At 34.4% G+C, this 18903-nt stretch overlaps 1 protein-coding gene across 5 annotated transcripts in view; it reads left to right on the plus strand.

Moving 5' to 3' along the window:
- The window catches only part of DENND1B (DENN domain containing 1B), a 265472-nt gene that overhangs the window by 239793 nt on the left and 6776 nt on the right, over window positions 1–18903 (plus strand). For all 5 annotated transcript variants that reach the window (XM_055378544.2, XM_055378528.2, XM_055378538.2 and 2 more), the window contains 2 exons: window positions 17501–17583; window positions 18503–18719. In XM_055378544.2, coding sequence (XP_055234519.2) covers window positions 17501–17583; window positions 18503–18719 — 300 coding nt within the window. The remainder of the gene's footprint in view (window positions 1–17500; window positions 17584–18502; window positions 18720–18903) is intronic.

An 18903-nucleotide genomic window follows, 5' to 3' on the forward strand; every position in this document is an offset into this window, starting at 1 on the left:
TAAAATATCTCCCACATAATAAGTACTTGATAATCGATAGCTGTTTGTTTATGGTTACCGTATCATATATCTTGAACTCCAGGTCTCTGTAGCAGTGGCACCATCTGATTTCTCTCTTGGTAGTTATAGTCCAGGATCACTAATAATCTCTAATCACTAAAGTAGTTAGGACTCCTAAAATTATCCATCTTCATTCTAAGTAGGGATGACCATAGATCCTAGTATATGACTTGAATAGAAATATAAAACTTATTGTACCAAGAAATATCTTATTTATAAGTTTATAAGACCTTGAGTATGTCATTTTATTGTGAGTAAAATTGAGTAAAGTCTTCACTCATCCTATTCCTAGTCCATTTGGTTATTCATTTCAGAAGTGGATCTCAGTTGTCTAAAGAACTTTACATTTCCAGTTTCCAGCTAGACTTGTCAGTGAGAGACTTTATTTTCATCTGTTTTTCAAAAGATGAAAATGGGATTATGATCATTTAAATTCCAAGAATGTATTTTAAAGTAAAACATTATGAAGTTTTACAATCTGTGTGCTGTAGAAAAGAACAAAGTTCTAAGCCTGTGTTTTAAACCTGTTTTCCATTATTTAGCTTATCTTTGGAATAGATTGTGAATCTATAGTCCACCTCCAACAATTAGTAATTTGTGTGCTGGTCTGCTAATTAGTATGGCTGTTGCTCGTTTTGTTGATGAGGCTTAAATAAATGTCAAGGGTACAGCCATGAAGATCTCCCAATTAGGCTCCACATTTGTAAAACCCAACCCTTTTCCCTTTTGTGTAAAGATGACAGTTCCAACAGCAGCCCCAGCCTAACAGGACTCCAGGGAAAGGATCCTTCTCTGGTTTTATTGAAAACAGGGCCAGTGAGTCCACTGAGAATATAGCCACTGGTCATGGTGCAGAACAGTCTTAATCCTATGTACTTATGTTCTTTCATCAGTTTTATTTTAGAATAGAATACTGGAGACTTAGTGAAAAATATAAGATAACATAAATCTATAATCTGAGATTATGTTTAAAAATACTTGTAAACATTTACTAACATTTTCTTTTCTAAGAATAAGAAATTTCTTTAAATAATATGTAAAAGTTATATATATCTGAGACATTGCTCCATATTAGCCATGCGTGGCTTAGTCTAGCAGTTATAATGTGTATGTTTCTGTGTGTCTTCATGAGACTCACAGACACCTCAACTATACTAGTGAACAAGCATGAGAGCTTAGCTGTATTACAAGTCAACATTAACAGATGGATGGCCCTAAGCAAGGCAAAATCACCACAACAAAACCTAGGGAAAGTGGGGGACTGAAGCTTTTTGTTGTTAAGCCCTATGAAAACCCTGGTACACGCACATGCACACACACACATACACCCACCCACACATACACACGCGCGCGTGTGCACACACACACACATATATACATATATATACGTATATATATATACACACATATATATACGTATATATATATACACATATATATACGTATATATATATACACATATATATACGTATATACACATACATATATACATATATGTATATCACTCTTAACTATTTCATGTCGGGAAAAATAGCAATCTTTTTAGATTTTCAACCTCCAGTTAATTATGTAAAAACAGCATGAGAAAATGAGTGGAAAGTTATTTTTCATTTGCAGTGTGATACAAAGCAGTATGCTTGTTGATAAATACTCTCACTTGTAATGTTACCCAAATAAAGTGTTTATAAATAGAAATATGTTTAATAGTCACAATTGCTACTATTAGACCAAGCACTATTAAACTGGTGGACATTTATTTTACTTAATATAGTCACATACAGGCTAATAGTTTTGAGGTATAAATAGTTATCTTTTGAATGCACAAATAAGAATGTTTTAACCATAAAATATAATGTGATTTTATATTTTTATCCATTATACAAGGTGATATCACACTTAAAAATGAAACTTTTTGTCTTTTTGAATCTTTATGTATTTAATGGTTTATAAAACATTCTAATGGATTTGTCGAACATAGCACAATAGCTCTCAGTTCATTTTATAGTTGATGAGTAACATACTTTTGTATTTTAAGATATGCTCAGAAGTCATATATACTTTTATGCATGCAGAGACTTACAAGTAAAGCATTCCAAAGCCATGTTTTGATTGAATAGGGACTTAAGAGAAATCTCAATATGTTAGCATCTTATTTAAAAATATGAGCAATCAAATAGTTTATTTTTATATATAATAAATGTCATATTTTAAAATGCTGCAGATGTAATTTTCTGTGAAACTTATAAGAAAAGAATATCTTAGGTTCTCTTAAATTACTTAGTTCCTAAGCATAAGAAAAGATGGGATGTCCACACCTAGTAGGGTGTGGTTTATAGTATTGTATTTATGAAACACTTTTATTCATAGGAATTCATTGGACTCTGGGAATAAAATAAATGTAATTAAATACAGTGTTTCTTGTTCGGATGATGTAATAGATTTCAGAAAACTGTATACTTGTTGGGATCTTTGGAAAAATACTATCTATTGAATAGTTTGCCTTACTGGTCAGGAAAGAAATGGTGTACTCAGTGTTTATAGAGGAAAGTAACTACTTACTTTTGACCAAGAAGAAAAGTGATTGTAAATCAAAAAAAGAAAGATAGTTGTTACATGGGGTGAGAGTGGGGCAGAAAATTAGAAAGAATACTTTACTTTGTAAAATAAACGTTTACAAAATAATACAAATAATTGAATCAAATCATGATAAGCAAGACAATCTTTATTTTTATCACTGTGTAATTTGGCTCAGTATTGAGAACACTATTATCAAGCTGAAATGTTAAAGTAATAAGAAAATATTGTAAAACTTCAAGCGATAGGCCAGGCACAGTCGCTCATGCCTGTAATCCCAGCACGTTTGGAGGCCGAGGCAGGCGGATCACTTGAGGCTGGGAGTTCGAGACCAGCCTGGCCAACATGGAGAAACCCCATCTCTACTAAAAATACAAAATTAGCCAGGCATAGTGGTGCATGCCTATAATCCCAACTACTCGGGAGGCTGAGGCAGGAGAATCACTTGAACCCGGGAGGCAGAGGTTGCAGTGAGCCAAGATCATGCCAAACTCTGCCTCAAAAAAAAAAAAAAAAAAAAAAAAAAAACCTTCAAGCGATCAACTCTTTTGAAATAAGTTAAGTGAATGTTCTTCTTTTAACACACGTCCAAGTCCATAAAAAAAAATACTGCCTAAATGAAAACACATTTTAGCAGTCAGCGTTCCAAAGATATATGTAGACTAATTATATTAATACTGTCAATGATTTATAAAATTGATCTTTTGAGTTCACTTTGAAAAATACACTCTCCATATTGTTAATGTGAAAGAAAGTTATTTTTCTCTTTTGTTTCTCTGTTGAAATAATATTAATTTCCAAAATATTAAATTTGATTATGTTTGTTTTAAGTCAGTTATGGATTACAAGGGTGCCCTCTAGTGGACATTATGTAGTACTTTCCTTAAAAGAAGATAGTTACACAAAAAATTTTTAGCGCCTTTCAGAATAGTGTGTCTTTTAGAAACACAACAGAATACACATTGAGACATTTATATTGTCATAAGATTATTCAAGAACATAATTCTATCAAAGAAATAATTCAAAACCAGCTCCTTTCAATAACTTGCTTGGACTTCATTTTTAAAATGTTTAGCTCTGCTGAACAATACTAGTATATTAATAACATATAATGGAAGATAATCTTTTTATGTGAACATGTTCAGTATATATTTTGAGACATTTTAAAGTTGACATGTACCTTAATGTTGTAATTTTACTCTTCAAATTTATTGCCAGAAATGACTGTCATTTATTACAATGTCTTGAAACAAAAACAAAGGTACTCAATTTCTCCATTTAGTAAATCTAGTGAATACTACCATTCTAGACTTTACATCAGTAATCACATCATTAATATTTTTTCCTCCCTATATTCTGTCCTATTTGACTTTGTTTTTTTTCCCTGTTGCCTTTTTTGTTTGTAAGGGGTCTTGATTAAATTAACAACAGTTGTCTATTCCAAAAGTGCCTACCTTTTGTAAACAAATTATTTTTGTTTTCCAAGAATCTTAGGATAAAGAAATGCCGATTTTCTTCTGGTTTTGAATATAGAGCTGCTTTTAAAGTTTGTCAGAGATCAATGCTGGTGTTGATGAAAGGAAAAACCAGTCTTTTCTTTGTAGGGCTACTGCTGCTGCCTATTAGTGTCCCCCAAGAGAAAGGAATTTTCAGAAATGTCAATAGATCTCTAACTATGGGGGTATAATAGGATCTTATAATTTGAGCTGGATTTGCATCTGCTACACATTGTTATATTTCCTAACATGTTTTCCTAACATAAAACACTAGAATAATACATAAATATCTTAAGTTGGCCTGTGCGCCTATACTAATTACAAAATAGGACTATGTTTTTCAACCTTCTCTGAAGTTTCTTTATGGCTTTTCTAACATATGAATATAATACCAGTTATTTCACAGATCTGTTCTCTTTTTGCCTTTATTAGTGTCTTTGACGTTTATAGTAAATGCTTTTGAAAACTAGTATTATTTGATTCTGACACCAAAATATAATTGCAATTTCTGTTAAGACCTTTGATTCATTTAACACCAGAAGCATTTTAATACTCTACTTATGTGTGATTCCACACATACACATTTATCTTCATTATATATTAATATGGTAAATCTGAGAAATAAAATGCAGCTATAATTATTTTACTAACAAATATTTTAACCCTTAGCTGTATATTTTTTGAAAACATAATTTACTAAGGTGATTGAAAATAATATGGTTCTTTTCTTCAGTACTGACTTTTAAATTATTTATCCCAGCTAGAAAAGTCATCTTCACATTAGTTAGTGAGAAGAACTGAATTCTGTGTCTTTTTGAAAATACAGTAGACTTGTCATGTATTAAGAAACCTTTTTAAATGTTGAAATATTGAACCCCTGTCAACAAAAGTGAAATTGCAAATAGCTTACCATTTATCAAAGGGTTACTGACTTATTTATTTTGTTTTGAGAATACTATTTAATAGTCTTATAAAACTTGTATTTGCACTGATCAATAATCTTTTGGTCCTGAAAAGTTAGTGCAGGGTCTTTGGTAGAATTTGCATTTTCAAATATTAAAGACCAGAAAAAAATAATGTAACAATGTATTTTAAAAATTTAAAATTGATATAATTACTTGGCATATGAACTATCTTTAAAAGTTGGCTAAAAATATTAACAGTTCACAACCATACTACGTATAAACACAGGTGAATAATGAGACCTCCTGTGAATACAAGACCTTCTTTCTACGTATTAACACACTTCGGTGAGAGACAGTCTTTTAGAATCCCTGATAGAGTGTTGCCATTGAATGGGTTTTTATGTAGTTTCTGATTAACAATGGGGAAATGAATTATAAACTACTGTGTTTCTGGGATCTTTTAGATAGAAACTACACTTCCTAATCTGTGTTCAGTAAAAGCAGTCTGTAAAGGGGTCAGTTCTGATTTCTCATATTCTCTCTAAAATCTAATATGCAGATTTCTTTAGTCAAATTCTAGAACAGACCCCAACTTAGCATTAATAAGCATTTAATGCGTTGTGAACAGAATGGACATACCATAATGGAGAGTCTGTCTAATTCAGTTCAACACAGCCAGTATCTAGCGTGTGCTGGTTTACAGCTTTCGAGATTGTATACCTCCTCTGAACACCTACTTTGTGCTAGGCCTGCCGATCTAGAGTTTTCAAGATCACTTACCTCCTCTTAACTTACTAAGGACCATTATTTACAAATTCAGAAAGACTTTACTTCATTGATGTTTATTTTTACTCTTCCTTTTTACATCCAACCATCACCCTCATCACTTAATAGAAAGACCCCCTGTGGGAATGTAAAGATTCCAGGCTTTGTAGTATAAGAGATCAGGATCAGAACAGTGTGCCGCTTGGATGGTATGTGAACTTGAGTAACTTTCCTAACTTCTCTAATCCTCTTAGCCCTCAGATCTATAAAATATTGATAATTATATCCACTTCCATAGAGTTATTGTGAAGATTAGAATTAGTGTAGTGACAGAATTTGTTCTTCCAGCAGTCACCAGAAGTTTCATAAATATTAGTAATATTGTTTATATCCTGTCAACTTTTAACAACAACATACCAAAAAAAAATTAATGAATGCCAACTATGTGTTGGGAGCAGAATGAATTAGACTGGTTTCTAATATCGCTCAGTTCTTGGATGCTCTGTTTTGTTTCTTCTTGTTGATTTTTTTGTTTGTCTTATTTTTCCTGCTCTCTTCTTCCTTTGTGTTTCATTTTGAATAATTTCTATTGACCTGTCTTAAAGAGCACAGAATCTTTCCTTAGTCTTCCAATGGGCCCATCAGAAGAATTCTTCATGTCTTACATCATTTAAATTTTTTTTATCACTTGACTTAAAAAAAATAGATTCCGTTTCTCTGCTATCATTCCATCTATTCATGCATGTTGTCCATCTTTATTTTTCTTGCTTTTTCATGTCTTATAATTCTTAATTGAACAATGGACCCCATGTATAGAAAGAGTTAAACAGTATTTACACCCAGAAATGGGTAGAAACAATTAAATAGTATTTACACCTAGAAACTGGCAGGCTCTTCTTCTATAATGCTGTTTGTATAAGAGGCTGAGTCCATCGGAATATGAACTGGATTTTGATTTTGTTGATATCATTGCCTGTAATGGGCTGCTATTATCTTGTGCTTAGAGTAGAGTACTTCTAAAGAAGGTACTGGAAAGCTTTCTCAGTGTTCTTGCTTCACTCTGAGCTATCAGCAGTCCTGGAACCCCTGAGCTATATAGAGGCTTTTCTTTCAATGTTTTTGCCCCTCCAAAGCAGTTAACATCTGTGACTAGTTAGTTGATCCTAGCCTTATGTGTTCTCTATGCTTGTCTTAAGTGGGCCATGCACCCCCATGCCTTAGGAGTGGGGCTTTCTTAGCATCCTTCCACTTTCTTTTCATGGCAGAGAAACTTCCTTATATCTGTGATTGGTCTTAGGTGGCCGAGGCTTTTCTGCCCTGCTCAGTGGTAGTAGACCTCTGCTTGGTATCAATATAGGATTCTGTGCTTAAGAAGGTTTCTTATTCTTCCCTAGGGCAGATAAAGGTTTTACTTCTACATTTCCCCCAGCAGTCTTGGGAGGCAGTGAGTTTGTCAGCAGTTTAAGGCTTTTGTTTTTTATAAATGAATGTCTTCAAAGGTCAGTGGGACTTCATGCCTGTCCCTGTGCAGCCTGTCACCTCCTGCAAGCCTGAACCACCAAGGGGAGTGCTTTTCAGTCACCTGTACTGCTCCCAATTTTTCTTATGAGCACGAGGTAGTAGAGTTACCTCAATTGGAAATAAAATTAAAGAAATGTATATATGGAAAAGAGCTTGCGTGTGCAAACTCCCCCTGTCTTTGAGACGCCCAGCTATTCTAAGCTGACATGTTAGCCCATGGTTGGCCTTTAAGACCTTACTGACATTTTAGCAGATTTTTTTCTTACCTGTTTATATGGCAGCTACCTCTTCCCTTGTGCTTTGCCAATGGTGAAATTAATCCTGTCTCTCATCTCTCCTTGGAGGAGCTTCTAATATATGAAATTCAGTTTACTTGGTTGACTTGCAACACAGGTCTCATAGGTTCAACAAAAATTATGATTTTTTAAAAAGATTATCCAGCTTTTTCTCATTGTTAGGATGGAAGTGACATTCTCTTGCAGGTTTTACCTTCTAAGTTGAAGTGGAAGTGATATTAGAAGCAAAACAAATGAAAAGATATGATTCTTAGTCTCAAGGATTTGGTAAGAGAGGAATGTACTTAAAATTAAACACTGCCTTTATAATGGGGAATATATCAGGTGACAGTTGAGTGGTAGAGAAATAAGTGAATAAAACTGACAAGGATTCTGAAATCACTATGGACTGGGAGAATTGGTAAAGGGTCCTTGGATGTGTTAGGGCCACATCAGAATCTTTCCTAGTGACCTAGTCTCACATAGCAGTCACCTGCTCAAGGAATGTAATTCTGATGCTTGTGTAAAATTTTGTGTCCTTAGCCTAATAACAGCCCTTAATCAACTGAATTCATCAGACTTCACCAAATACGTATCTTGATAATCTTCCAGTTTACCTTTTTGCCCTGACATGTATGTTTTCAGCATATTTCGCAAAGTATGTTCAGCTCTTGTCTCTTCATCCTGACATCTCATCTACCTGGAACATTAGCACTCTTACTATTCTGTAACTACCACTTGCCTTAAAAAATGAGATTTATAGCTTGCCATTTTTAGAGCTAGCCTTTCTCAGGCTAGTTCTTGGACATTTATTTCTTCTGGGTCTCTCTGGACTTATTTATCTAGCATAGTTATGATGAAAACAGTTCTGTTCATGAGTCAGAACACTTGGGTTGGAGTCACATTCTGTCACTTATGATTTACCTTGTCTTGCCCAAGTCACTTTGCTTTGTTAATCTTTTGGTTTCCTAATATGTAAAATAGAGAAAATGTTCACCAAATTTGTTGTATAGTAGATATTTAAATGAAATAAAATACAGTACATAAAGTAGCTAACACATTGAAGCAAGTCAATCATGGGTAAGTCTTTTAACTCTTTAGTTATTACCTATACAAATTAAAACACATCTTTTTAAAGCTTGTTTTGAATTATAAACTGCCATGCATTTTAAGATGTCACTATTATAATTCTACATTATTATTTAATTTATTCACATATTATTTCATGCAGGTATTTTTTTCTTAGGCTGCAAAATATATAAGCTTGGGGATTTGTTGTAGACTTTAGATAAGCAAGGTAACACTTCTGGATCTCAGTTGCCTCAACTGTAAAATGGAGGGTAGTACAGATTGTACCTACTTTCAAAAAATTTATGTATTACAAGCATCTTAATTTTCTTATGTCTAAAAAGTTATATTTTCTCATTCGTCTGCCTATATCCCTTATTCCTCCCCCTCCCAAACCCCAGGAATTTAAATTTACCCTGCATTTTGCCTTTTTAATATTTGTCTGCCACCTGGTGATCAAAATGGTAACTGCAAGGTTAACAGTCTCCTTGGTGCATCAGGGGAGTGATTTTCATCATTCTACTTTCTGATTCACTTTCTGGAAACCATTGCAGTGAAAAGAAAGATTTATTTTGCTTACTGTAACGAAACTAAACTTATTTCTTGAGATCTCCTCAGACATTAAGTTCTATGATTTTGTGTCTTGGTCCTTCTACCTCTGTCACATTTTGTGTACATTTTCTTACATTTTTTTCTTTCATATAAAATACTTTTCCTTCTTGTCTTTACCAGTATATATTTTTTCACTTAGTGTCCACCTGTAGGGTCAGTGTTTCTAGTAGAATATCTCCTCTAATAAGTTGTATTGCATGCTGATAGCCTTTTTCATTAGTTTAGTACCTTTTCACATTCTTAGCAAGCATCCCTTGTTATACGAATGTTCACTTCATGAATTTTTACATATATTAGATGTGTACTTGACATTTTACATTTTCAGGGGAGCAAAACTTTTACAATTATGTGTGTTTAGGCCCTAGGAGCAGTCTAATTGAGGTTGTGTGACATCCAATTCCCCATTTTATTCTTAATTCTTTGTATCAGAATGATATAAAACTTTGCTTATTTTGTTTTCTCATGATGTATTTTACATCCAAAAAAAGTACCCTTGTTTTGCACAGTACTATCTTTCAAGAGAGTTACTAATTTGCACAGCATCAACATGACTAGTGAAATAACCAGTGTTAATGTGATAGCTACACCAGGTCTGTACAGTTCAGAAACTTCTATACCTTCTTATTTGATCTCAGAATTTACCAATGTTTATAATATGTAGTTACAGTTATATTATTAGCTGACTGGACCTATTTTTTCATTATTTAGGAACATCAACAATTTGACACTACTTATCAGTATTAATGGTCATTTATGTAAGATTTTCATCTATGATCAAAAAGTTTATCAATTATGTTCATACAATGAGGAATAAAGTTTTTATTTATAACTGCTCTACTATATGTAGTATTTTGGCATTTCACCCTATATTTTTTAAGTGTCTTGAGAAAAGGGAACATCTTTTTCATTTATTTTGTTATGCTTCACAGCATGGAAGGCAGTAGTATGCATGTAATAAGTGCTTAATGGATGTTGAAGTGAAGAGATGCTAAGAACTGAAAGAAAAATGAGATACAGCTACTGACTTTCAGGGAATACGCAGTAGCAGCTTTCAGTAGGTTCTCAATAAATATTTGTTGATTAGATGGCTTTCTATTGCTCTTCATTATCAGGACCTGTAAGTCCAGAGGCTATCCCATGCCTGCCTGCCCCTACTAAATTCTCATCTCCCATACTTCCCTGCTAAATCTATGATTTCCCCCACCTTACTATTATAATCCCCCTTGAATTTAAATTTCCAGCTTTTGCCTTCTTAATATATGTCTGCCATCTAGTGATTAAGAGGATAACTGCAAGTCTTAATGGGCCCCTTAAAAAATCCCATGTACCAACATAAGCCCCAATCCACAATGCACCAATAGTTACCTTTCATTCCTTAGTATTTGCCCTGATTGTCCCACCACTGGACATTTGCACATATTGCTACATCTTCCATCATCTAACTAACCTACTAACTTTTCAGAGCTCAACTCAAATATCTTTCAGGGAAAGACTTCCCTTGACCTCCCACACTAGGTCAACTTCCTGAAGGGCTTTCATAGCAATCATAGTTTAGTACAAATTAACCGAAGTCATAATTTTTATGCTTATTTGTATGACTGTTCAATTTAATTCATGTCTCATTTACTAGAATATAATATCCATGAGGACAAGGAGCCTCTTCTTAGTCATCACTGTACTCTAGCATGTAGCCCAATGCCTGGCACAAAGCAGGCATTTCTTTAATCTTTGTTGAATGAATGAATATAATACCCTTCTGTGCCTCATGGACACTAAAAATGTTTATGTCAGTGAACTAGTATAGTACTTTATCCTTTACGTTTTTCTTATCAGTTCATTAATAGGTTCTCAGCAAAAACTACCTACTATGTATAAAGATATTCATTTATTCAGAAAACATTTCTGCCTGACCTAAAGAATAATTTTACAATAAAAATAAACTTATGACTCATATTTTAATTAGCTCATTAATTAATATGGAAACCCCAGTAAGGTGGTATAAAGGACAATCTGAAAAAGAGAAACACTCGAGTACTGAAATGTATATGCTGACAGATACAAAACCATAATATCCACAATGTAATAATTACATCTTCACTGGACAAAATTTACTTGCATCTCTATGGACAAGAAACATTTGCATTACCGTCAGTCTTTCACAAGTTAATTTCTATCTTTACAGAGCTATAAAAATAGAACCTATGAATGGTGCAGACCTGTATAGTATCAGAAAAACCTGGAAAAGAATGCTAGACAGCACTCAGCATTCCACTGGGAGGACGGCAATATTTTTTTTTGCCCATTTCAAAGTCTTTCACAGTTTTCCCGACAGTCTCCCCACTTTTGTTCATAATAATCTCTAAGATTGTTCTTAGTCACAAAAAGAAGACTGTTCTTACTAGATTTGGCCTATTTAAGTTGGGGCAACCAGAAAGCTAATTAACCATTTAAGCTTTCTTGAGTTTGCATTGTAAATCTAGAGCCATGCAGTATTGACTAGCTAAGGCTTCAGAATTTCCTTACTTATGTAAATTTTCATAAGAAACCTCAGATTGAGCCTATATAGTCTCTGCTATTTGCTATCTTGAAGCTAAGCAACTAAGCCCAAGAAAGCTTGCCACCATATGGTTTACCTGAAACATCTGTAAATTAAGGTGAGTTCCTCTTGAGATTCTCCAAATTTGCTAAGGTTCCTGGTTTTCTAGAAAAGGGCCTTCCTTACCCCAATAAGGTTGGACTTTCTCAGGCAGACAGCATGTAAGTTTTCCTGGGAGGGTTTTGTGGGCATTAACTGCATAAATACAACAACCTCTTTGTTCCATTATAGTGGATTGTCATTACTGCCACTTAAAATAAGGCCTTGGTTGTACAATTTGTCCAATTATATCCTGGCAAGATAGTTGAAGACAATGAAAGATGCAGAGCACTACAAAACTTGATAACCCCCACAGGACCTTCTAGACAGCATTCATAATTCCACTGGTCAGACACCTCATAATCATTTTGCTCCTTTCAGAGTCTTTTGCAGTTTTCCTGGAACTAGTATGTATGACACAATGTGCTAGATTTTGAGGGCACAAGAGATAAATTAGCAAGGCAAGGGGTCTGCCCTCAAAAGCCTACTGTACGGTGGGAGAGAGAATGTAATGGCATATAAATCAATTGGTGAGCAAGGGAGTGTTTCCTGGAAAGATAAACTCTTGAGCCAAGGTTTGAAGGATAACTAAAAAAAAACAAAAAAACAAAAAAACAAAAAAAAACATGGGGAGGCTGGGGGGAAGAGCCAGGAAGAAAGAAGTTTTGGTAGCATGTCAGCCCACGTGTAGGACACAGGCAGAAGACATTGAGAAATCTACAAGAAAAGGAGACGGTTTAGTAGTGTGGTGCAAACATCTCTATGGCAGGTGAAGCCTCCAGAGAGGCTGCCATAGCCAGATCCCTCTGTGCAAGGCAAGTAGTATGAGCTTTATCCTGAAGACTGTAAGGGACCATTGAAGGATTTCTTTAAATAGGAGTATAGCATGATTAGGTTTGCCTTTTAAAAAGATCACTCTGTCAGCAATTTACAGACTGTAACATTCTGCAAGACAGAATAATAGAGACTCAATATGGGGTAGGCAGTTACTACATATTTTTGAATGAAAATCGATGTGTATAGACAAAGACAGTGCAAAGAGGATAAATGTAAGAGAAAAGTGTTTCTTGTAAAGGAATCATATGCAAAGGTCCTGTGCTAGGACAAATCAGGACAAATATAAGGGGTTGAAGAAGGCCATGGTGGTACCTTTGGTTAGAACAAAGGGAACCCTAGGGTGCAGACCTTGAACTTGCAGGACCTAATGAATGAAAGGCAAGTGAATTGTCATTTATTCCTTTTTTCTTTTCATCAACGAATAGTTATTGAGAACCTTCTGTAAGCTGCTATTCTGTACTTCCCCCAAGTAAGGCAACAGCCACATTTAATTATTCTCTGAATTTCTAGCGTCTCTTTAATCCACAAACACCCAGTAAGCACATCCTGCATTCATGCTACTACTGTCTTCCATGCTAGGAAGGCATACAGTAGGGTGCAAAGGGCACAACAAAGTATGAAATTTGAATCCCACTTATAGAGAGCTCTGAGTGTAGTGGTGCAGGCAGACACATGAGCAGATAACACAATGAGATTAATAGTACATTTTCCAAATGTTTACCAAATATGTGGCCATACAGAGGAACACTTACCAGATAAAGCTTTCCAGAGGCTACATTTGAGCTGGATGTTGAAGGATAAGTCACTATACCCAATTGTGTTAAAATAATGTATATATTTTTTATTTTTATTGTGTGGGTTGAGATTATTTTTCTCTATCATAGTCATTTACATTTCAGGTCCTGCATAGTTCATATGCATGTTTTTAATAATGATATGTCTGTGATTTGTTAACCTAGATGAAGATGTACTGTTACTGGCTGGGTATTGGCACCCTTAAGAATACACAATATGGTTTCTGCAGTCTAAACTTACTTACTACCATTTCCCCACAAAAGACCTTTATTTTTAAGATTGTGACCAGGCCTTTTTTCCCCTGTGTTGTATGTTCTGAACATGGGGAAAACTGTCCTTTATTTCCCCTGAAAGCACTGTGCTTCAGAGTCGCAACCCACCAGAACACCATCAGCTGCTGAGCTTGTATGGACCCAGATTATCTCTACTGCTATTCTTCTCTGTCTTAAATGTCGATTACATTATGATTATTTTTCTCCTTAATTTTTTCTCTTTTTTTGTGACCTTAACACAATTATGTAGAAGTCATCAAGCAATTGACATATTCTGTCACCTGTTTGGACGTTGTTATTTCTTATATATAAACTGCAGTTCCTAATGCAGGTTGATATATATTCAATGACTATTAATTAGAAGAAGCTTATTTCATATATGTAAATAATTTTAAGTACATAAGTACATGTATAATAAGTATGGATAACACAAAGGTCAACAGCCAAGGAAAGGAAAACAACATATTAATCAGTTTTACTTCTGTTTCTAATTTTACTTGTAGTGTTAAAAGTTATCATAAGACATACTGTTTAACATCCCTATATAGAAATGGATAGAATGCTTGTCTAGCTAGGAAACATGAAACTAAAATGTAAATGTATCTGTGAAGCTTATATCATGACATAGATGTTTGATTGTGGAAAAAGCAGTAGCTTCATAAAAAAAGTTGGACTTAAAAAATAGAGATGCTATAGTATATGCAGACAGCTACAGAATATAAAGGTAACTTTTGTGGAAGGAAATGAACAAGGGACTTGCAACACAATAGGGAAAGATGTAAGTTCTGTTTTCTGGTTCCTAGTTTTGATAAAGTGTGTGTCCTTGGGCAAATTATATACTTCTCTGGGAATAACTCCAGATTTATTGTAGGGTCCATTAGACTTAGAGCCGTTTAGTGTCAAAGACTTGACTTAATTTAATTTCGTAGTACTTGTGTGTATGTGAGAGTGTTTTGCAAAGTACTCTACAAATATAAACACTGTTGAGTATGTATTGTCTAATCTTCCGGTATTAGTTCTTAAGTAGCAGTGATTTTAACTGATAGCAATATAAAGTCTCAGCTTCCTCATAGACTTTGTTTCAGTTTGTTTCATTTGTAAACAAAAACTTAAATGCAGGACCTGCTAGCTGGTATAAAGCCAAGCATATACAGAGCTCAGTGTAATACTAATGGCTTGTCTTCAGAAACAAAGGATTGTATCATATTTTGTGAGTTTTGGAGAGAGTGCATGAAATATATTTTTCCCACAGAAATATTGCTGTGAGTGGTGGCTTTGTTCTTAGGCTACTCTGCAGATTTCTGTTTAACTCATGTACCTTAAACTTATAGTGATAAAGTGATAGGCCCCAGTTTTAGACAGTTAGAGGCCCCAGATACATTTCTAATCCCTGAACTTATGGAAACCTCACTACACATTCTGAGTAGGGGTTATAAGAGCATATTTTACTACTCATTCCTTCCTTTCTGCCACTCACAAGCAGTGGCATAGAGGGAGTGGAGTAGGGATCAGTCCTATAGGTTCCATAAATTTGCTTACTCTTTGTGGCTGCAATAAAAGAAGACAGTTATCTAGATTGGGAACTCAGAATCAGAAGGCAGAAAGTTATTCCTCTCTGGTGTCATGGTTGAAGTCTCCAAATTCAAGTTTACTGTTGTTCATTCAAAAGGATGGTTTGCAGCCATAAGCACCCATAGCACCCAGACTCGAACCTTTAAATGCCATTTCCCATCTACAGAAACCAGTGTTTTTTAGAAGAAATGGCTGATTCCAGGTTTGATGCAGAAAAATTCTAAGTTGAAATGAGACATCTTATTGTGCCAAAAACAGGAAACTTACTAAACACTTCTGAGTTTATGTCAAAGGACATAGGAATCAACTTGAAAGGGCTACCACTGGTAACAGATGGGGCCATTAAAAAAAAGCAACTTTATTTTGAAAATTTCAAACATATGCAGAAGGAAGGAGAAGCTTACAAAAATCCCCAGGAACCATTTATGTAGCTTTCACCAATTATCAACTCATGGCCAATCTTATTTCAGTCACAGCCTCACCTATTCTCTTTCTCCACCATTAAATTATTTTGAAATAAATACCCAAAAGCATATCATTTAATCTGGGAACATTTCAAGATATAGCTCTAAAAGATAAGGACTATTTTAAAAACATAATCATGGTGTATTTCAAAGATGGAACAATTTGAACATCAAGAAGAAGAATTGTGGTGGGTTGAACAACATCAAGTGTCTACTAATAATGGGAATTAAAAAAAAACCCTCATGACTTGTCTTTAGAGATTGTTAGGACACTAGCTTAGCTCATCACTCTCAAAATTGTTAAAAGGAAAGAAATCAAGGATTTGTCCTGCCTGTCCCATACATTGTATTTTGGAATAGTCAAATAGTTGATAAGGTAAAGCTCTTCTTTATAGAATGCCAGCAAATAAATATAGAAGGAATGCTCTAGAAAAGCATAATTCTTTAGCCCCTAATGAAATAGTGGATTTAGCCAGTGGTTATCATGGAATGCTAAAACCTTCAGGTCAAAAGTTGATAATGAAATGTATAATGGATCGCTCGACGAATCATACCTGAAGTCATTAATGAATCTTAGTACCACCAAAAATGAGACATTTAAACATTATGTGCCTATAATGTTACAGTAAAAATGCACATATCAATACCCATGTAATATTCTTGCCAAAATCAAAGGAAGATGAAAAAGAAACTGAGGGTAAGCTTCCAGAGGTAGCTACCAATTTATAGGAAGTGAGGACAGGATAGCATGTTAAAGGGTATGGATGGCTTATAGGAGAGGGAAGGTTGAACTGAGTCCCCTGAAAGAGACCTGAGAAACATATCTACCAAATACAATGTTAACTTTGTTGGGATTCTGGTCCAAAGAAACGTACCAAAAAATATGGGGAGAAATAGAGGAATACGAATATGGCCTGAATACTATAAGATATTAAAGAAAAATTATTAACTTGCTAGGTATGATAATGATATTTTGGTTATGTTTTTTAAAAAGTTGTTAAAAATACATAGTGAAGTACTTCAGGTGAATCAATAGGTTGCCTGGGATTTGCTTCAAAAACTTAATGATTCAAAGTGTGACCCCCCAGATTCAGCAGTATTGACCTTACCTAAGAGCTTGTTAGAATGCAGAAATTCAGACTCAGAAACACTATAGAACCAGAATCTACACTTTTACATTTTTATAAGTCCCTAAGCGATTTATACGCACATTAAGATTTGAGAAGCACAGCTTTAAAATACTTGGGGTGGAAGAGAGTGTGGGCTGGGGATAAAAGAAACAAAATTGGCAAATACTGTTAATTGTTGAAACTGTGTGATGGGTGCATGAGGGTATAATTGAGTATAAGTCAAGTATCCCTAAATCAGGGCCTGAAAGTCTATGTGACTGTGCATATGTATTCAATCCAGTGATCTGTTGGGTTTTTTTTTATTGGTTTGAGAAGTTAGTAAGTGTTGAGATAAATATACCTTATTGCTTCCCTTTCTTCCTGTCCCAGTTTGTCAAGTTATTGGGTAATATTCAAAAACCCTGAATGCATATTTCTTGCAAAAGTGTTTCTTATCAAATCACATTGTTGCTTTAAAATTTGCTAAAGAGACTTATTTTAAACTGCTAATGCCAGTTTATTGTCAATCTCTCTCTCCAGGCACGCTTAAAAAGGCCTCTTAAGAGCCTTGATGGTGCTCTATATGATGACGAAGATGATGATGACATTGAAAGAGCAAGCAAGTAAGTAACGGATTTTGGTGTCCTATTAAGTGGAATGGCTTAACAGCAGAAGTTTTTGGTGATAAAGGGTATTTCGAAGAGTATGCACTCTTAGAGCTCAGATGTTGCCCTTTTACAGTGTTCTTCAGCAAAAGGACCCAGTGCTCCTGGAATGTTATGGGGGATATCTTGGGACAGGAAACTAAGATGGACCTTAAATATCTTGTTCTTGGAAAGCAATAATGTCTACAGAGATATCTGGGATAGTGTTAAAGGGGCAATAGAAGCCCATCTAAATTAGGCTCTTACTCATTCTGAAGAGAGGAAGGTTAAATATCAGGAATGGTGATAATAGAAAGAAATGGAATTGAGGGTACAGGAGACTTAAGTCTATGGTGATATCAGAAGATGAAAATTTAATAAAAAGTGTTAAAAATTAATTTTAATATAAGGGAAATAATATATGTTTAGCTTCGTACAATTGATGTATGACAATGACAAAATGAACATTCTTTTTTCTTCATTAACTATATCTATGTCTATGTAAAGGAATATGCATTCTCCTCTAAAATAAGTGAATAAATAAAGGAAAGCCATATTAAATATTGAAAGTAAATTTAGGCTATAGCAAACTTTCCAAGTAGTTCAGTCTAATATTCCTAAAGTAAAGGTCCCAAATTCCACAGAATTAAACTGTGAAAAGCCCTACTTCTACTTTCAGTTTCATAAGGTACCGTAAACTTTTTATTTGTTCTTAATGCATGCACAAAATATTTCCGTATTGGAATTAGTAAACACATCACGGTAAAGAATTTGGTGATGAACCAGTTATTGATTTTGTTGTTAACTCTCTCATTAATGTAATGTAACTGGTGAGAGATTACTTACATGCAGCAAATATGGTTATTTACCTACTACCGCGTGTTTTATTTTTCTTCAGGTTATCTTCTGAAGATGGTGAAGAAGCTTCTGCTTATCTCTATGAGAGTGATGACTCTGTTGAAACAAGAGTGAAGACTCCTTACTCAGGTGAAATGGACTTACTAGGAGAGATTCTTGATACATTGAGCACACACAGCTCAGATCAGGGGAAGCTGGCAGCTGCAAAGAGCTTGGATTTCTTTAGATCAATGGATGACATTGATTACAAACCTACGGTTAGTAGATTTTTTTTTACTTATAAAATTAGAAGAAAATATTCTTGCCTTTGCTGTGATTACTGGATCTTATAATCTTTGTTGGTAGAAGCATTTAACCTCTAAGTAGGTAAGGGTCAAAACTTCAAAAATATGATAAAATTTAATCACTAGAAATTATTTCTATTATTAAAATTCTAGTATT

Source organism: Gorilla gorilla, chromosome 1 (assembly GCF_029281585.2).
Source record: "Gorilla gorilla gorilla isolate KB3781 chromosome 1, NHGRI_mGorGor1-v2.1_pri, whole genome shotgun sequence".
NCBI classification, from domain to species: Eukaryota; Metazoa; Chordata; class Mammalia; order Primates; family Hominidae; genus Gorilla; species Gorilla gorilla.